We start from the raw sequence: 18,778 nt of genomic DNA on the forward strand, positions 1-18,778 counted from the left end.
ATTTATTTTGAGGTTTTTTTAAATAAATTATATTATCTCTTCTAATCAAAATACTAATTTTAGTTTTCAAATAAATTTAGACCAAATATAAAATTAAAGATTTATTTGAAATTTATAATTTCGAGATTTATATATGGTTTATTTAAATTTATTTATTAAATCCAAAAGTATTGATTTTTTGATCCGCTTATCCAAAGGTTATCTATCATATTTTATTTCATCAATTTTATATTTACAAAGATGCAACCTAATAATGGCACCGGTTCAAACATTTGTAGTGTCCAAGACAAATACCAAAGCCAGGCCTATTTTTGACATGTTCAGGCATTCCACTCTTTTCTTCAATGGACTCAACAAGCAGAATATCGGAGAAATGCCTCCTTACCTCTTTATCCATAGTCGAAATGCTACCAAAAGCCTTTTTACTAAGGGGACTATAGGATTTACGAAATGTAATGACACCGATTTTGACGAGTAGCCAAGATTAAGAGTGAATGAACTACCTTATCTAAATCAACCTCAAGATCAACATAATTTTTAAAAATTATTTATTATAAAAATCATTATTTATAAAACTGTGGTATAAATCTGTATTTATATATGGTTTTGCTTTGTATGTAATTTTTTAGGTGTAATAATTATGCAGCTTACCAATTGATGAGTTATAATTATTATTTAAATAAAAAATATAGAGTATAAATAATTTAGAGTTAAAAGATGTCTATTTTTTACTTTTCTTTTAAAATAATAATATTTCTTGCTATATTTTTATTTGTATTTTCTTTTTCTGTCTATTCTCTCCTATAGAATATAATAACTTATTAATAAGCCCATAAGAGTCACTTTAATCGTAGTTCATCTAAATAGGGAGGAAATTTCTTTTCGACTCTTTATTTTTTCTATTATAAAATTTTTTATTTCAATCTTATTGCCCCAAAATTTTCAATATCCTGTTTTAATTTTCCATATAATTTTTATAAAGATTTCTGACAAACATAAATCTTAAATTTTATATGCGATTTAAAGTAGATTTGCATCAAATTATTTCATAATTCTTATAAAAAAAAGTATTCTCAATTATTAATTACTAAACATTTCAAAATAAAAATATTAATGTAGAAATTTTTAAATTAATTTCAAGTAAGAAAAAATGGTGAATGAAACGAAGTTACGATTTTTTAAATATCAATTTTGGAATATTCTAGTTCTTTAACTAAGTGCTCATTTGATCATTCATCTAAAAAATCGAATCATATAAATAGCAGGCATTAAAATTTAGTATCGGATAATGTTTTATGAATTAAATATTCCAAGCTTAAAGAAATAATAAAATTTCTATTTGAACAAAATAGTTTTTGTGTATCTGTGTATAATTAGAATTTACTTCTTCTAAAAGCATTTTAAAAATAATATATCTAAAGTGATTGTTTATAATTGATAGTGCCAGTACAGACCTGTCTACGCCCATAAAAAGGTTATCTAATTCAAAATTTATTGGCACATCCTCTACCCATTCATTTACCTTAATTCATTCCATTTTATTCTAATGATAATAACGTTTTCAGAATTTCTTACCCTCTTAAATATTAATGACGATCATGCGTCATACCTCCTCATTTTACTCAGAGTGGTAGAAGTGTCTGGATGTAGATAAAGATACAGATCATTCATTGTAATTTAAAGAATAGGTGGGAATTTTTAGTTCCTTCATTTCTTTTTTCCTAATTTCTTACTTAATTTGTGTTCTTCAATATATGGATTTATTTTTATTAAGTTAAAATAAGACTATAAACTAATTGTAACTAAAAGGGAAAATATCAGATAAATAGTTTAAGCACCTGTATAATGAGTTGAAAAATAATATATTCACGACAAATAGAAACAAAGAAATCTCTCGGTAATAGCGACCTCCATAACAGCCCATTAATACCGACATTTTAGATAATAAACTCAAGTCATCACCCAAGGAAGAGCTATCGGCTTTTTTTTCCGTCGCTAGGTTGAGGATTTATTGTTTTGAGAGGGATCGGGTTGGAAACTTTTAAATACCTTCTTTTCAAACAATGAAGAAATAATTTTTTATTTTGGGTTGTACTCGATTTTTCATAAAAGCATCGTCTTTCTTACATCGACATGGATATTCATTCAATAAAATAAATCTAAGCTCTGATAGAAAACCTTGGACAACCGATCAAAAATCTCAGGAAGTTTCCTATAATGTCTACTAAACTCGTATACTATTTAAGCCAATTCCTTTATTATCCTGTACTCTGGTGTGTAGTAAATGGTTGGCCTTAATATACTGTTTAAAATAGATTCACCTTTAAATATTTATAAACAACTGTATTTCTTAGTTTAGTTTGTGTTAATACGTTTTTTATATAAAATTAATGAATTCCAAAATTTAGATATATTATACACTAAACGGTAAGGTAAAATAAAAATGGTTACAATTTGCTGCATAATCTTCACATTCACTGTCACTAAAGCTATATAATAGAGATGTGCAAAAGTAGGTTAATATTTTTAAGAAAATTCGGGCCGGATCGGGTCGGGCTTTAGAAATTTTTTAAAATATATCTAAATTTATCAATTTTATGTTGAATTTTTTATGTAAAATAAAAATATGTGATTTTATTTATAGAAAGTAGACCCCAAATAACATATATCGTTTATTTTGAGTTATTATAAAAATTAATATATTTAAATAAATTCGGTCCGGCAAATTTTTTTAAAAAAAATTTCGGGTTAGGGTCGGGCAAAACTTTAAAAATATTTTGGACCGGGCCGGGCTTGAAAAATTAGGCTCGATCCAGATCACTACTATATAATGTATAAATAACGGTATAATTAGACCTGCGCGCCGGTCGGCCGTTGGCCGTCCGCCGACCATTTTTGGTTAGAACCGAAAACGCTGCCGTTTAAGAAAATCTCGCCGGCGCGCCATAGATTTTCATATAGGCGGCGCACGGCCAGCGTAAAAATTACTTTCATATTTTATACCTTTTTATTCTAATAATTCGTCAACATCACTATTGAAATTTTTTTAAACAATTTCCATAAATTCTGACAAATTTTACTGCAATTGTTGCTTAGAAAAGGCTATTGGAGACGATGATGATTCAAATAAGCCATTTTCACAGTTTATTTTTTTTAAAATATTATTTTCTCATATATAGCCAAAGTTTTTACTAAATTAAAATATGTTTTTTGTAAAATATAACCTAGCTATAAAATTCAAAACTTGTCAATAAACATTAGCATGGGAAATTTGTTAAAACACTTGACTTCTGAACATTATATTAAAGCAGAAACTTCATCAAAATCGCAAGATTTAAAAAAGTATTTTATATCCAAACCAAAATTCCAGACAAATTCTAAAACCTCTAAAAAAATGGCTTCTAGCAAGAAATTATGTGTTATTATGTTGTGCTGACTTATTACCTTTTCAATCAATTGATAATATAGGAATGAAAGATTTTTTGAAGGTATCAAATTTATAGGTTATGGACTTAGAACAAGAATGCCACAGTTTTCTTGGAAAACGATATTCACAAGATGTGGACGTTCTAAAATTTTGGAGAGAAAAGAAGAGTGGACTTTCCAATCTTTCCAAGCTCGCCAAAAAAATTCTTTGCATTCCGGCGATCAGCACACCTAATGAAAAAGTTTTCTCTACCGCTGGATTGAAGTTTAATTCAAGGAGATCATCATTATGTTCCGAAAATCTAATTAATATAATTATTATACATTATAATTATAAAATTACGAAATCGATTTTGGATTTATTATGAGTTTTCTATTAAATAAATATTAAAAAGTATGCCGAGATATCTGTAGAGTAGTGTTATTTGTTTTTTTTAAATAAATTATTAAGCAATTAAAAAAATTTATGTTATAAAAATTTATAATTGCGCCGATTTGCGCCGATTCTGTTGACGGCGGCTAAAAATCGGGGCGCCGCCGGCCGTCGATTAGATTTTTGAAAATTGCGCCGGCCGCCGAAAGTTTCGTAGGCGCACAGATCTAGGTATAATATATTTACAAATGGGTAAATTATATAAATATATGTTCATTAGTTTTATTTATTAAAGGAATAAAGCTTTCCAATATCATTATTTTATACATGTCTATTTATGTAACTTCTATGGAGTATAATAAAAAAATATATATCTGAGCCATATCACTAAAAACACACTGCTACTAGCTTAGAGACTACTTCACTATAAAAATAAAACACTTCTATTTCATAGCATATCTTACTAAATATTACCATGTTGTACTAATTAATTGGCAGAAATCGTTGGATATTACTTATATTTCTTTCAGGCATTGTTGTACCATAGCACAGATATTTTAAATTTTTAACCATTTAAAATAATATATAGTTTTTGCAAAAATGCAAAATATTTTTTTTTTCAATAATAAGGGCGGAGAAGAAGGTAGTACGTAAATTTGTAATCCAAAAATGGAGGGGGGGGGGGGTACAGGAGCTAATTAGTAATGATACTATTAATTTATACATATTGATACTCCTCCCCGTGATAGAGGTCAATGGCTCGAAGGTTCTAGTATCTGGATATAATTAATAAATATAAGCTGGCAATAAATAATTTTTCTATATATATAAAATATTCTTTAAAGCTCGTGATAAAAATTTGCGGGAATTCTAACAAAAGCAATTCAATCATTCGTAGGGCTCTCAGAAATATTTTGAGGCATTTAGAGGTTAACATAAAGTCAATGCAACTATATATGTCGGGAAAAATACTTTTTAAAAAAATATGCTTGTAAAACTAAAAGGAATTATTTTTTTTTCCATTCATTTCTTTACTTCCTAATAAATTTATTTTTCCCATTAGATTCCTTTCTGCTCATTAAGCTTTTTTTTTTCATATATATTTTTAAAAATTTATTAATTTCAAATTTTGATAAATATACATATATAAATATAGTATAATCAAAATTAAAATTTTGAAATATCTAAGGAGCTCACAATTTCCAATATTAAACCATCGTCATTGGAATGATGCAGCTTTCTGCTGAAATCTTTTAAAAAAAGTATATATTAACGATGCCGGGCTAGAAATCCAATTTTTATAACAGGTGATTCACAGCTAAAAAAAATTTATTGGCGTCTGCTTTTTTTAATGAGGTTGTCATCCTGCTACGATCTTTCCTATCATTTTACACTTTACATGTATAATCTCAAACGTATAAAATATCATTATTTATGTAGTATTATTATATATTTATATTTATATTGTTTTGCGGCTATAACATAATGGAGAATTTATATATTAATTTTCTTTTTGTTAAATAATAATATATACTAAATTGGATTCAATTATAAATTTTTTTCATGTTGAAATAATATTCAAATGTTTTTTTTATATATAATTAACTTTTACCGAAATATATACTGATAAATTGTGATAAATATCATTATTTTATTACTTAAATAAAAATCTTTAATTCTTGTCTAACTATATACCTAAAATCCCCAAAATAGTGGAAGATACGGGCAGCAGCTTAGTACAAGCTGGTGGGGAAGAATTTCTGTACTCGCATGGTAGATGACGCACGTTTTGTTACTAACAAGAGCTGCTTATTATAAGAAAAATTGATGATTAGACACGACATGAAAAAAATTGGCGTATATAATAAATAATTCTATTAATATAATTATTTTTCAAAAGTGTAATAATAATAATGAAAATGTGTTAGAAGAAAATATAGTATCTGACTCTGATAATGATCATGAAATTTATTTGATATTATTGTGCATGAATCTTCACAGGCACATATGATGGCCGATTATGGAAGGCTTTCACACAACAAAAATCTATATTACAATTTATAATACCCCAGAAAGAATGTGTGGATAATAACCGTTCTATCATAAAAATAATAATAAGATGTCTAGGTATTTTAATATCTCGTAACCAAGCCTTCTGGGGGAACAGGCAACAATAAGGTAATATGATGGGCCTTATTAAACTCATTGCAGATTCTGAACCTGTACTGGGAGAAAAAAATAAATAAGGGATACGAAATTATATTCAAATCTATTATCTTATAATAACACAATTCTCATTGAAACCATGATATGGTTATAAAAAAAATTCAAAATGAGATTGAATTTAACATGTACTTTTCAATCATAGTTGATGGCACATAGGATGTTTTGAAATCAGCAGCAATAGCTTTGATAGTAAGATATGAAAATAGTGAGATGCCTAAGTCCATTGAAATTCTGATAGACATATATTGTATGGGAAATACAACTGGTCTCGATATTAAAAATAATATAATATTCAAACTTGGCTCCATGAATTTACCTCTTGAATTCCTAGTTGGGCAAAGTTATGATGGCTTCTCAAACATGAGTGGAAGAATCAATGGAGTGTAGGCTTTGATTAGAGCGGAGGCAAAGGCAGCTTTTATTTGGTGCTATTGTCATCGATTAAATTTAATCATTGTTCAATTATGTAAATCAATAAAAGAATTGCGAAATGTTTTAGGAATATTAGACCAGATTTATATATATTTTAATGGTGTTAAAAGATATGAGGTGCTCAAAGCATGTCAGAGTAATGCACTGACAAAGTTTCAACGATTTCTACGCATCAAAATACCACTCGATAATATTTTCTTATTTGTTTAGATAGAAGCTGGTTATCGTCATATAAATCTATTTTAAATATTTTCACTTTATGATGCCTTGATGGCAGCTTTAACAAATTTAAATGATTCTGAAGATCCTGCCACTTCCACTATGGCTATTTATATAGCCTTTAGAATAGAAAAATTTGATTTTATTTTATCACTGTGTTTTGGATAAAATTTTGTTGATGACAAATTTGGCTTGTACAAAATTTCAAACCATTTCGAAGGATATAGGGTTTGCAATAAATCAAATTCCATTACCAAAAGATTGCCTGATTAATTTGAGAAATATAATTTAAATTATTGTCTTTAAATTTTTTTAATCCTAATAGATAACAATAAATATTTGGATGTTTTTTGAAAGGCACAAGATTTTATGAAGGAGAGAAATCTAATTTTATCAATGGAAAAATTTTTATTTAAACAATTAAATATTATGAAATTATAAATTCTTTCGCTTTCTCTTCCCCCAATTTATTTAAAAATAATATTTTTTTACATTTTGTATATATTATATATGATTGTTGCAATAAAAATTATTTTTAAAATATATGGGTGTCAAAAAAATAATTAACTATTTTTAGAGGGGGGAGGGTACTTTTCAGGTGGGTATTCTGTTTCCATCCCTCAGAGTGTAGGGGCCAGTGTGTATTACTATAAGACATGTGTTTCATATATATATATATATCATCTAAATTTACAGTCATCTTTAGTTATCAATAATCCTAGTTAATAAAATATATAAAAATTTCCAGTTTATTTAGTTAGGAAAACAGATTGGGGAAGGGTTCTAGGAGTTTTTAAAGGTGTCGTAGTTCAATGGGCTTAGGCATCTCACTATTTTCATATCTTATTATCAAAGCTATTGCTTCTGATTTCGAAACAATATATGTGCCATATTTGTCATATCTTATTACATCGATTTATATTTACAAAGATGCAATCTAATGATGTCACCATAAGACAAATACAAAAACAAATCCTATTTTTGACATGTTTAGCACTCCACCTTCTTTTTCGATGGAATTAACAAGCATAATAGCAGATAAATGCCACCTTACCTCTTTATCCATAGTCAAAATGTTGCTTCACGTAATACAAAATATTGACATGTATTTTGATGGAGGTGCTAAGACTAGGAGTGAATTAAAATTATTTTATCTAAAATAACCTCAATACCAAACATAATATTTTATGAATTATTTATTTTAAAAAATCATTATTTATATAATTGTGGTAAAAAATTTTGTATTTTTGTTTTGGTAATTTTTTAGGTGTAATAATTATGCAGCTTACCAACTGATGAGTCATAATTATTATTATTCAAATAAAAAATATAGCTTATAAACAATTTAAGTTCAAAGATGTCTAATTTTTACTTTTCTTTTAAAATAATAAACTTCACCGTGCTATATTTGTTTTTTTCTTTTTTTATTCTATTATCGTATAATATATTAATAAAATAAGTTGAAAATTTTTTTTAACAAAAATAATTTTTCATCTATGCATGAAAATTACAAAATATTTACTATAAAAGATTTTGGCATTTTTTGGTAAAATTTGATCAAAAATCTATGTTCTTAAATAAAACACATTAATAAGCCTATATAGGAGTTACTTCAATTGCCATCTAAATAAAGAATAAATTCAATACTTTATTTTCTTTATTATACAACTTTTAATTTCAATCTTATTTCTTCGGGATTTCTCAATTGACAACCCTATTTTCATTTTCCAAATGATTTTTTTTTAAAAAATAAAAATTTCTGACAAACATAAATTTTTAAAAATATATTGGCGATTTAATGTAGATTTGTGTCAAATTATTTTATAAGTAATAAATATAATTTAAAAATGTATCCAAAAAAACTTTTAATTAGTTTATTATATAATATAAATCAATTATTATAAATATATTAATTATCAAACATTTCTAAAAAATAACATTAATTTTAAGCGAGAAAAAAGGGTGAATTGACGAGAAATAGTTTAATTCTTTAAATGTAAATTTCGAATATCCTAGTTCTTGAGCTTTGTGGCTATTTGATTCGTATCGGATATTGTTTTATGAACTAAATATTTCAAAAAAAAAGAAATGGCTTTTATTTGAGCAAAATAGCTTATATGTGAACTAATTGGAATATACTTAAAAATTTTTATCAATAATATATGTAAAGATATTGTCTAATAATTGATAGTGAAAGGTACTTCTACGCCCAAAGAAAGGAAACTTAAATAAAAATTAGCATACCCTCAACCCTCTTTACATTCATTTACTCCTATCCGATCCTATTTCATTCTAATGACGATAGCATTTTCAGAACTCCTTCTCTCTTCAATCTCAATGACGATCTTGCGTCATACCTCACCCCACCCATGGTAGAAGTACTTGGATAGTGATATTAATAGATCATTGTAATTTGAAGAAGATATAAATTTTTCGTTCATTCGTATTCCCCCCCCTTCCTCCGCCCTTCCTAATTTTTAACTTAATTAATATCCTTGAATAAGGATAATGTATTTTTATTAAGTTAAAATAAGACTATGATCTGAAGTTTCAGTACCTGTATGTTCAAAAGTAAATTTTTCACGACAAATGAAAACAAAGAGATCCCTCGGTAATAGCGAATTTGAGCCTTTCCTCCATAATAGCCCGGTTAGAATATTCCGGCATTTTTAGGTAATTGACGCAAGTCATCACCGAGGGAAGGTAGCTATCGGATTTCTTTTCTTCCACGTCGCTAGGTTGAGGGTTAATGACATTATTGCTTTTGAGAGAGACAGGGCTGGGAACTTTAGAGCGAGGAATATTGAGGCTATTGCTATTACTGTGGAAAGAGTCGTTCTTCAAATTTTCCGTGGTTTTTCGAACGACTGTTAACGGTGGGCACAAATTTTTGAAACCTTTTTTTTAAAGTAATAAATAAATCATTTTTAATTTTGGGTTGTGCTCTTAAAATCTTTATTTACTTATTTACTTACTCATTAAAAAAGAAGCATAGTCTTTCTTACACTAATGTGGATATTCATTCAATATATTATATCTAACCTCCAATAGGAAGTCTTGGACAACCGGTCAAAAATCTCAGGAAGCATCTTCTATGATGACCATTAAACTCGGACAATATTTGAGCCAATTCCTTAATTATCCTGTGCTCTGGTGTGTAGCCATGGTCGGGCTTAATGCTGTTTAAAATGGATTCATAACTCCAATATATGTTGGGTAGTTCGCTAAGCTTAAAAGTGGACGTCGAAACGGTGTTATCGTAATCGTCTCCGCAGAAAAGCGAATTTAGCTATTAAAAATTATACAAATATATTTTTTTATGTCTTATAATTTGATTTATCATTATTAAGAGATATTTTAAAAAATCTGGCATTCTTTTTAAATAAAAACCTAAAAAATATAAATCAACATATTTTTTTCTCTCTAGATCATGATAGGATTAATCCTTGGTTGAAAATATTTTAAAAAATTTTTATTTTTAAAAAATCTTTTTTTAGAACCTTTTTAAATTACTATTGTCTCTGACTCCTCATTTTAAAGACACTCATTATATTTTTAATAGCGTCCAAATTAAATGCAAATAAAATTAATAATGTGTAAATGGGATGGTACATTACTTCTTCGGGATAAAAGCAGGAAAGGGAAGAGAAGTCCATTATGGAGTTGAAACCAGTCAGGAAACTTTTAGCTTGAGGTAAAACGCTGTAAAACATCCCATGATGCAGTAATAACTGAATGATAAAAAAATATAATAATCAATGAGATTTAAAGTATAAATTAATAGAAAATCCTTTTCGCTCTTTCCAGTAATCCCTTATATTTCGTAAAATTACCCTCAAATAAGCCTTGACGTTGAATTCATCCAAGACAATCTCGTGGCCCTGCTTTATCAAATCGTAAGAGAATCCGGGTAAAGTGAAATCGAGGTCCAAATTTTTCGAAGTTTCCGGATCGGCATTTGCAGTACGTACAGTTGTTTTGATGTGGGCGAATGATTTAGCTAGGCCGGTATCCATTATATTTAATTCGGACGGGTAATAAAAGTCGATATTTTTGAAATTGAAATCTATATACGCGCCTTCAGGGTAAGGGGTGGGGAATTCGTTGGGGTAATCCTAAGTATTTATTATAATACAATGTTTTACTTTTAAAATATGAACATTTCGGATAGAATAGAAAAGGTCGTTAAAGCAAAAAAAATATGAAGAGGAGTGAGGATAAAATTTGACCATAGGTTGCAACCAATAATTTTTAAAAAAATCAAGAGGTATTAATTTTTTTCACTACAACAGAAGTATTTCTCAAAAAAAACAGAAAACACATAAAATAATATATAAAACAGTAAATATCCCATATCCAAGATAACTCTATTAGCAAAAGTAATGAGAATCCATAACAAATATAGTACTATTATATTTTCAAAAAGCATTAAGGTCCTGGCTCGTCATATTTCTAAACACTGTTTAGCCGTTTTTGTCGCTTCCTTTAATCGGAATTTTCATGAAGGTAAAAAAAACAACCCTTCATTGTTAATATGACTTCTCCAGTATGAAAATTTTACTTAAATTCAATATTTAAAAATATCAAATATTTTATTTCAATTTAAGTGTATTGCCTCTGATGGGATATCCTATAATTAATTTCAACTATATTCTTTTTCTCTTATTTTATTTCTTTAACATAAATTAAACATCAGATTTACGAATAAATAGAAAAAAGTCATATTTTACAATTTCTTTTTCAATTTCGTCAGCAGGTTTCCCTAGAAATCTGCCGGTCCCATTTTTTAAGTATTCACTCTTCTCTAGGGTGATATGTACCCTATTTTTAAATTTTTTTTTTCTCTTACTTCTTTTTTATGTTTTTCTTTATAGATTTATACATATTTGTTTTTTAATATTAATTCAATAGTGCGTATATCCTATTTTAAAATAAAGTATCAAGTTTTAAAAAAAATATATTAAATAATCAAAATAGCTCTCTCGGGTTAATAGTCCTAAACGAAAGAGTAGGCAGAAAGAAAAGGAGAGCAAAAAATGTACAATAGTTATATTATGAGTTGCGTGTATAATAAAATATTTAAATATTATAAGAATGAAAATTCTAAAAAAAATAAATACGTTTTATATATAAGATTAACCTTTGAGAGGATTAAATCATAATATTCTTGTTCACTCCCCAAAGACCCATTATTTGCACTTCCGTCAAAAAATTTTTCGACTTCTGGTTGCTCGTTCAAAATAAATAGGTTGCGAAAAAAGAGCGGAGATAAGGGTAGGTCGATCTATCGATTATATTTTTAAAAATAAGAGGCGGATAAATTAAGATGCTAATGAAGGAAGAATAGAAGAAATAACAAAGAAATGTAAAAAGAAAAGAAATAAAAAGAGGGAGGGGGAGGGGAATAGACTGAAACAGGGAAAAAAATAATGATTTTAAAAAATGAAATATTAATTTTAACCAATTTGCAATCCAACAGGCTTTTTGCCATAAATTTTCCCAAGAACTCGAATTTTTCGTCAATATCCTGGTATTCTTTCTCGATTTTTAAACTCTTTGCAGAAATTTTTGAAGGAATTTTGGCGAATTTATTTGACGTTTTTGAGAGATGGTAATGGTTAGCAGTAAGGCAGGGATGGGGGTTGGGAAAAAGAGGGGCATTACTATATTGATCTGAAAAGAAATTTTTAAAAAATAATAAGATAAAATTTATATTTATTAAGTAATTTTAATTTCAAAATTTAAAACCTTCAAATTTGCGTGCAAAATCGTAAAATAAAAAGACACTTAAAAAATTAATGAAAGAAAATATAATATGGATAAAAAATATAAATAAATAAATATTATTGAGTTCCTAAGGATCTTAGATAGTTGCTCAAAATCCTATGATTATCTTCCTTTACCTCTTTTTTATTCACTCCACTCCATTTCTTTCTTCTTTTTTTTAACTTAAAAAAGTCTTATAGTAACCATAACTGAAATTGCATGTTCATCTTAAGTAAGCTTCACCACTTTTGATGTCACAATTCGGGATGAATATATAACTTATTCTGTTGTTATATAAATGAACAATTCAAATTTTAAACCTTGAGATCTCCACACGTTTTTGAGTTCTCTTATCTCTTGACTAACGAGGGAATAAAACTCTAGCGTAGGTCCCAAACCTGTGCCGGGTTCAGAATCGAAAGAAAATTCAAAAACCGATAATCGGGCTAATCCAGGCCAGAAAATATTGTTTTTGAAGGCTTGGGATAGAAAGCTGGATGTTCGGTGCAATGTGAACTTGAAAAAAATTTTTTTTAACTTAAGATAGCACATATCGGATTTTCATAATAATCACTAAGTTTTAAAATTGTAAAATCATCTTTATTTGGAATGGCCAACATCCCAGTTTTAAATCGAAGAAAATTAAAGGGGAACTGACAAACCTTTTTTTTCCTAACATCCGTATCTAAACCGAATAAACCAGTATTGATGTAATCGATCGAATTTTCTAACCGACGTACTAGATGTTCAATACCATCCATTTCATCCATCAGCATCATCTAATATTAATTATATTTTAATTATAAAAATTAAGGAAATAGGATGTATAAAATTATTCGTATCAAGTAATTTACGTCATATATTTTAATTCTTTATCAAATATACTTAAAAGTTTGTTACATTATTATTGGAATTTTCCCCAGGAATTAAGGCAGTGCTAACATCATCGTATATTTCTTCTTCCCCTTCCCCCTGCACAAAATTGGTGTCAGAACGTGATAACGCATGCTCAACCAAACTTTCCGAACTCTCGTACATCCCAATATTCCCGTTCCGCTGGCTTTTATACCTATAACTGTTATCTAAATAAGAGTAGAACGAAGAGGAAGAGGATGGGATATGAGTTGAAAAGTATTTCAAAATTTCTTTAAATCTCTCCGGTTCCCTGTCCTGTAATCTTAAGAGAGCTCGTTCAGTGTTAAAGGTTAAGGAATTGAAAATAGCCAGGCGGGCTGGGAAGGAAAGCAAGAAGGGGCTTAAAATCATAAATATTATAATATTCAATTATTATGGGAAACAAAACAAAATCAAATAAAAAGTTTTTGTTTAGAATTGTAAAAAAAATTACTTGGCTAGAATAACAAAACCAAAACAAAATATATTCTATTTGTTAGATATTATTTAAAATAAGTAGATAAAAATATCTTAAAAAACGAAACAAAGCAAGATAGAAAGAAAAAAATATTTTCACCAGTTATAGGCCATATCGCCGATCCATCCCGGAACTACCCTCCTGTCCAAGAGAATGAGTGGATCTCTAAGTATTCTGTCTATTTTAGCGGTAAGCTTGCGATTGACGAATTCCGCGTCGGGCATAAAGGGTTCATAATACAGAGCCTATATATTTAAAGTGTTAAAAAGGATAATTTAAAGAATGGAGGGGGGGGGGGGGAAAGTATTTGAAATTTATATAAAACAAGAATTTTGTATGAATTTTTTTTCAATAAGCGCAAAAAGGGAAAATAATTTTTAGATTTACTTCATATAAGCTTCCCCAATATTTGTTGAGTTCTCGCAAGATTTTAAGAAATCGTATCACCGGGATAGATGGATCTTTATTCAATAAATTCGTGTTGTTCAGTAAAAGTTTTGCGTCTTGTAAGGGCAATAGGTCTAGTGCTCTGCTATGTTTAACTTTTGATGGTGCATGTATATATAATAAAATTTTACTTAATTATTGTATTGTACATGGTAATTGTTTCAAATCTAAGATTTTCCTTTTTTAAGAGTTTTTCAATTATTATATCTCTTTCCTCCCCTCCTCTCTTCTTAGTTAATTTTCAATTACCAGAATAAAAATGTCGCTCCATAATCTCCTTACTATTCGTCAACCGAGGTTTTCGCCATTTTATCACACTATCAAGATTTTCTAAATTTTTTCCGACATTTTTTCCATTCTTGTAGTCGGTCATTTTTGTTACGCCGTATTTTGAATTAGGGCCGAATTGGTAACGCAACAAAAGCTCATAATTAGAGTTAAGCAATGATTGATGTTTCGCGATTGACGTTCCATTGCGTACATCATTGTATTGAATAAGGATTTGATTCCAAATGGCTTGGAATTGCAAATATTCCATTTTTTTAAAATAAGATATACAAAATAAATAGATCAAATTTGCTTCTTTCCGTAAATATCATTTTAAAGCAGGGTTTCGAAACGAACCTCTAAACCGAAATGAACCGTTAAACAGTGTCAATAATTGTAAAAACACTTTTTAAAAAAAATAATGATGAAAAAAAAAGATATATTTAAAAATCATTCGAATACTAAAGGTAAAGGTTAATTTACCTAATTCCCTATTGTCCAGAGTCCCTTTATCAATTTTGGGTATCAAATTAATGGCCCCCTCGATAACGCCGATGTTGTTATCAGATTCATGTTTCATGAGCCATTGGTGAGGTATTTCAATCCATTCACTCTTCCTCTCTACCCTTTTTTCAACGCTTTTTCTCAATTTCGAGCTTTTTTCGTCGTTTTTCTTTCGTTCCTTCTCTGGCTTCTTCTCCGTTATCTCGTTCCATTCACCTTTTTCAATTTTATTACCCCATCTCTCAGATAATCCATCCGCTAAATCAACCACGGAAAAGGCCATTTCTAATCGCAAATCTTCTAAATTTTGGAAATTATATGGCCCAGATTTTTTAGAAGATTCCTCCTTTTGATTCTTGATGTCATCTTCGATACTTAGACTTTCTATTCGAACGCTACCATCATAAGGTTTTCGGTTGGTGTCCACTTTAATTGAGGTTTTAGGAGTTTTTTCATTATTTCTCAATCTATTTTTCATATCATTCTTACTAGCTTCAGATTTCTGAACTATTTCGTGTAAGTCCTTATTTTTCCAGAGATTTTCTTTCTTCTTAAGTGATTTCGCTTCGATATCGTCGTTTGAATAATGTGTTTTGTTTAAGGGTTTATTTTTCGAGTATTCTATGTTTTTAGACGATGAAATTTTCATATGGGTTTTGTCATTTTTTTCCTCCTTCCTATTGTTTCGAGGGGTAATATTGTAACGTGATTTTGGACGGCTATTAAAATCGTTAGAATTTTCGGGATCATTCCCTTGATTATTTACTTCATTTTTGGGGGAAATATCATATTCGAATTCATCATAATGAGATTTGGCCAAATAAGCCTTTATCGAAATGAAAGTTGTCAGCGGTTCTATTTTATGCTTGGAACGTTCCGTTTGGGTGATCAAGTACACCTAGTATTGAAAAAGATATTTATTGTATAATATATTAAGTATTTATTAGTTAAATATATCGATATGAGTTCAAAGAATGCAAATTATACAATAATAATATTCGATTGCAAAATAATAACAGTGTGACAAGAAAATAGGGAGAAGAAAATAAAAACAAGTTTTGGTGCAGAATTTGACGCTGAGTTCGAATCCGTTTTCCAAATTTTCCCTACACGTCAAGTTTTAAAAATATTACCGTATAAAGACAACTTTTCGAATTCTCAAAAATGGTAAAATATAGGTCTTTATACGGATATATTTTAAAAAGTATCAAATAAAAATCCCTGAAAATTGGTGATAGTGTTAAACTTATATTTCTTTATAAATTTACTAATTTTTATAATTTTTAATCGATTGGTTTTTGATAAAAATGGTAAAGAATTTTGTTTTGGGGGTTTTAAGTTTTCAATTTAAATTACTCTCAAAATTATTAACTTTAGAAGATATTTTATATAATTTTGCTTCAAATATGCTCAAGATTATATATTAATTCTAATTATGTTTCAAAAGTACTCTATGCCATGAAAATTCAACCAAAATCTATAAATTAAAAAAGTAGGTACAGATATTTTCGAACTTTTTAATTTGTAAACTTTTATTGAATTTTCTCTGCATAAAGCATTTTGAAAGCAAAATTAAGGTAATATTTATCTTTTTTAGTTGTATTTAGTAATATTTTATGCATTTATGATCAATTTATACCAAAATCAGATATCTGTATCTACTTTTTTAATTTGTACTCTTTTTGAATTGAGCATTTTTGAAACAAAATTCATTTAAAATGCAATAATTGGTAGTTTTTTCATATTTTTTATTAATATTTATCTTTTTTTAGATGTATTTAAGAATATTTGTTTTTAATCAATTTATATCAAAATATATGATTTTCCAATGGAGTACCTTGAACCCGTAGTATGGGCAATAAATAATGCAAAATAATGAGTAGGAAGAAAGAAGAAGAATTATTTTTTTTCGCGCTTAATTTTTCATAAATATTTAATTTCTTTCATTAATTTTTTTTGAGAACGAAAGCCACAATAAATAAATAAAATGTAAGCTATATTAAAAAAGATTTTATAAATAAAGGTAAATTTAAAAAATATAGGTTGTTTAAAAATTGAGTAAGAATTTTATTTAAAAAAATGTATAATAATAATAAGGAAGGTTTGCTGCAAAAATTAAGATATTTTTTTTAGTTGTAGTGATCATTAGAACCGAAGTTATAAACCTTCAAAAAGTGCTAAAAATGACCTTTTTGGCCACTTTAACCTAAAATAAATTAAAAACCTGACGTGCTAGAAAAAAACTGACAGCGGATTTAGAATATGCATAAAAAACTGTCTTAAAACATGTTTATTTTATTTTCTCCTAAAAAATCAAGTCGAAATTTGTCATACAGTGTAATTATTACACAGCAATCGACTATATACTAAAAAATGCATAATGTTAATATCTTAAATTCGAATATGTCTGTCAACACTTTATTTTTTTTAAAAAAATTTAATCAATTTTATAAATAAAAATTTTCTTTTTCAACCTTCATGTTTTCTTTTCGTTATCATAAATTATAGTGCAATATTAAAATATTATAACAGTTACTACAATTGAAAGTAACTTGTAAGGCCTTTCTTTTTTTCAAATTAATAACGGTTAAATATCATTTTGTTAATGTGTTTACTGCGATATATAATAATAATAATAATAATAAGATCTATTATGCGAACAAGTTTTTTGATAAACAAGAATGAGTCGAGTGAGATGTCGAAATAGCTCACCACCAATTAGGTCGTGACAATCAATGACAATTTATTTTATTATTATATTTGCCTTTATTTTATATGGTATTTTTATTTTACTGTATTTTTTTAGGGTTTACCGAAAATGCATCCTCCCGTTTGATGATAGGTTTTTCATTTCTGAAATAGTTTTTGGAAGAAGAGAACCGAGATCGGCTGTATTGCGATTTATACTTGTTAGTTTGAGACGGTGGAAAAACTAATTCATCTGGAAACTTTATTTATTTTTTTTATGATTAATAATCAATAATAAACAGTTTATGCTTTTTTTAAAGTAGTTTTAATTTAAAAAATATTTGAGTTGGAAATGTACATAATATTACAAACTTGTTCCGTTTGGTTCAAGCAAGATTGCAATTTGTTGACCAAAATAGCGAAGGGAGATAGCCCAGGGTTTGTGGCAGCATTAGGTTGTATATTAGAAATTAGTGGAAAAACATCTAGGAAAAGCATTTTATCAGCATCGGTGTGAATATAATTTGGATGCTAATATTAGATTTAGACATTTATTTATTATTTGTTGTAATAAAAAATTTATAAAGTCTAAGAGGAATTTTATAACCGTTTTATGGATAAAAAAATGTGTTTATTTTATAAGTAAAAATAAATAAGTGTTAACCGGAGCGTTTCCGAAAATATGGGCCAAAATCTTTAGTCTAAAAGTGAAATCTGCATTTCCCAATCCATTTTTCCCGAAATTCGTTTCGAAATTTTCATTTTTAATCCCGTTTAGTGAGTCGGGATCATCATGGTTAAGCATCAAAAGTCCTAAAATGGTGGAGGCAAATCGGGCTTGAACCATTTCAAAGGGCGAAGCTGCGCTAACTATAATGTTCTTGATATCAAACAAAATCTCTAAAATGCCCGAAAGTCTTGAAGGAAGTAAAATAGTTTCTAAATTTCAAAAATAAAAATAAAAATTTGTAAAAAAGAGCCAGGTTGAGTTAATGAGAACAGTTTATTGACAAGCTAAGTTGATCTTATCTAATCCCATATATTATAGCGATGGGGTG

At 28.0% G+C, this 18,778-nt stretch overlaps 1 protein-coding gene across 5 annotated transcripts in view; it reads right to left on the reverse strand.

Annotated features, from left to right (window-relative positions):
* Positions 1 to 8,450: 8,450 nt before the first annotated feature.
* The window catches only part of LOC135927131 (uncharacterized), a 27,516-nt gene continuing 17,188 nt past the window's right edge, over positions 8,451 to 18,778 (reverse strand). For all 5 annotated transcript variants that reach the window (XM_065463072.1, XM_065463071.1, XM_065463070.1 and 2 more), the window contains 17 exons: positions 18,385 to 18,659; positions 18,093 to 18,251; positions 17,846 to 17,980; positions 15,012 to 15,930; positions 14,511 to 14,777; positions 14,202 to 14,356; positions 13,914 to 14,059; positions 13,343 to 13,697; positions 13,105 to 13,221; positions 12,763 to 12,958; positions 12,138 to 12,349; positions 11,817 to 11,960; positions 10,510 to 10,791; positions 10,294 to 10,407; positions 9,719 to 9,965; positions 9,234 to 9,573; positions 8,451 to 8,741 (listed from right to left, as the gene is read on the reverse strand). In XM_065463072.1, coding sequence (XP_065319144.1) covers positions 9,257 to 9,573; positions 9,719 to 9,965; positions 10,294 to 10,407; positions 10,510 to 10,791; positions 11,817 to 11,960; positions 12,138 to 12,349; positions 12,763 to 12,958; positions 13,105 to 13,221; positions 13,343 to 13,697; positions 13,914 to 14,059; positions 14,202 to 14,356; positions 14,511 to 14,777; positions 15,012 to 15,930; positions 17,846 to 17,980; positions 18,093 to 18,251; positions 18,385 to 18,659 — 4,040 coding nt within the window. In that variant the 3' untranslated portion in view covers positions 8,451 to 8,741; positions 9,234 to 9,256. The remainder of the gene's footprint in view (positions 8,742 to 9,233; positions 9,574 to 9,718; positions 9,966 to 10,293; positions 10,408 to 10,509; positions 10,792 to 11,816; positions 11,961 to 12,137; positions 12,350 to 12,762; positions 12,959 to 13,104; positions 13,222 to 13,342; positions 13,698 to 13,913; positions 14,060 to 14,201; positions 14,357 to 14,510; positions 14,778 to 15,011; positions 15,931 to 17,845; positions 17,981 to 18,092; positions 18,252 to 18,384; positions 18,660 to 18,778) is intronic.

The sequence above is a fragment of the Gordionus sp. m RMFG-2023 genome, chromosome 3, assembly GCF_954871325.1.
Source record: "Gordionus sp. m RMFG-2023 chromosome 3, tfGorSpeb1-WG-v2, whole genome shotgun sequence".
NCBI lineage: Eukaryota > Metazoa > Nematomorpha > Gordioida > Chordodea > Parachordodidae > Gordionus > Gordionus sp. m RMFG-2023.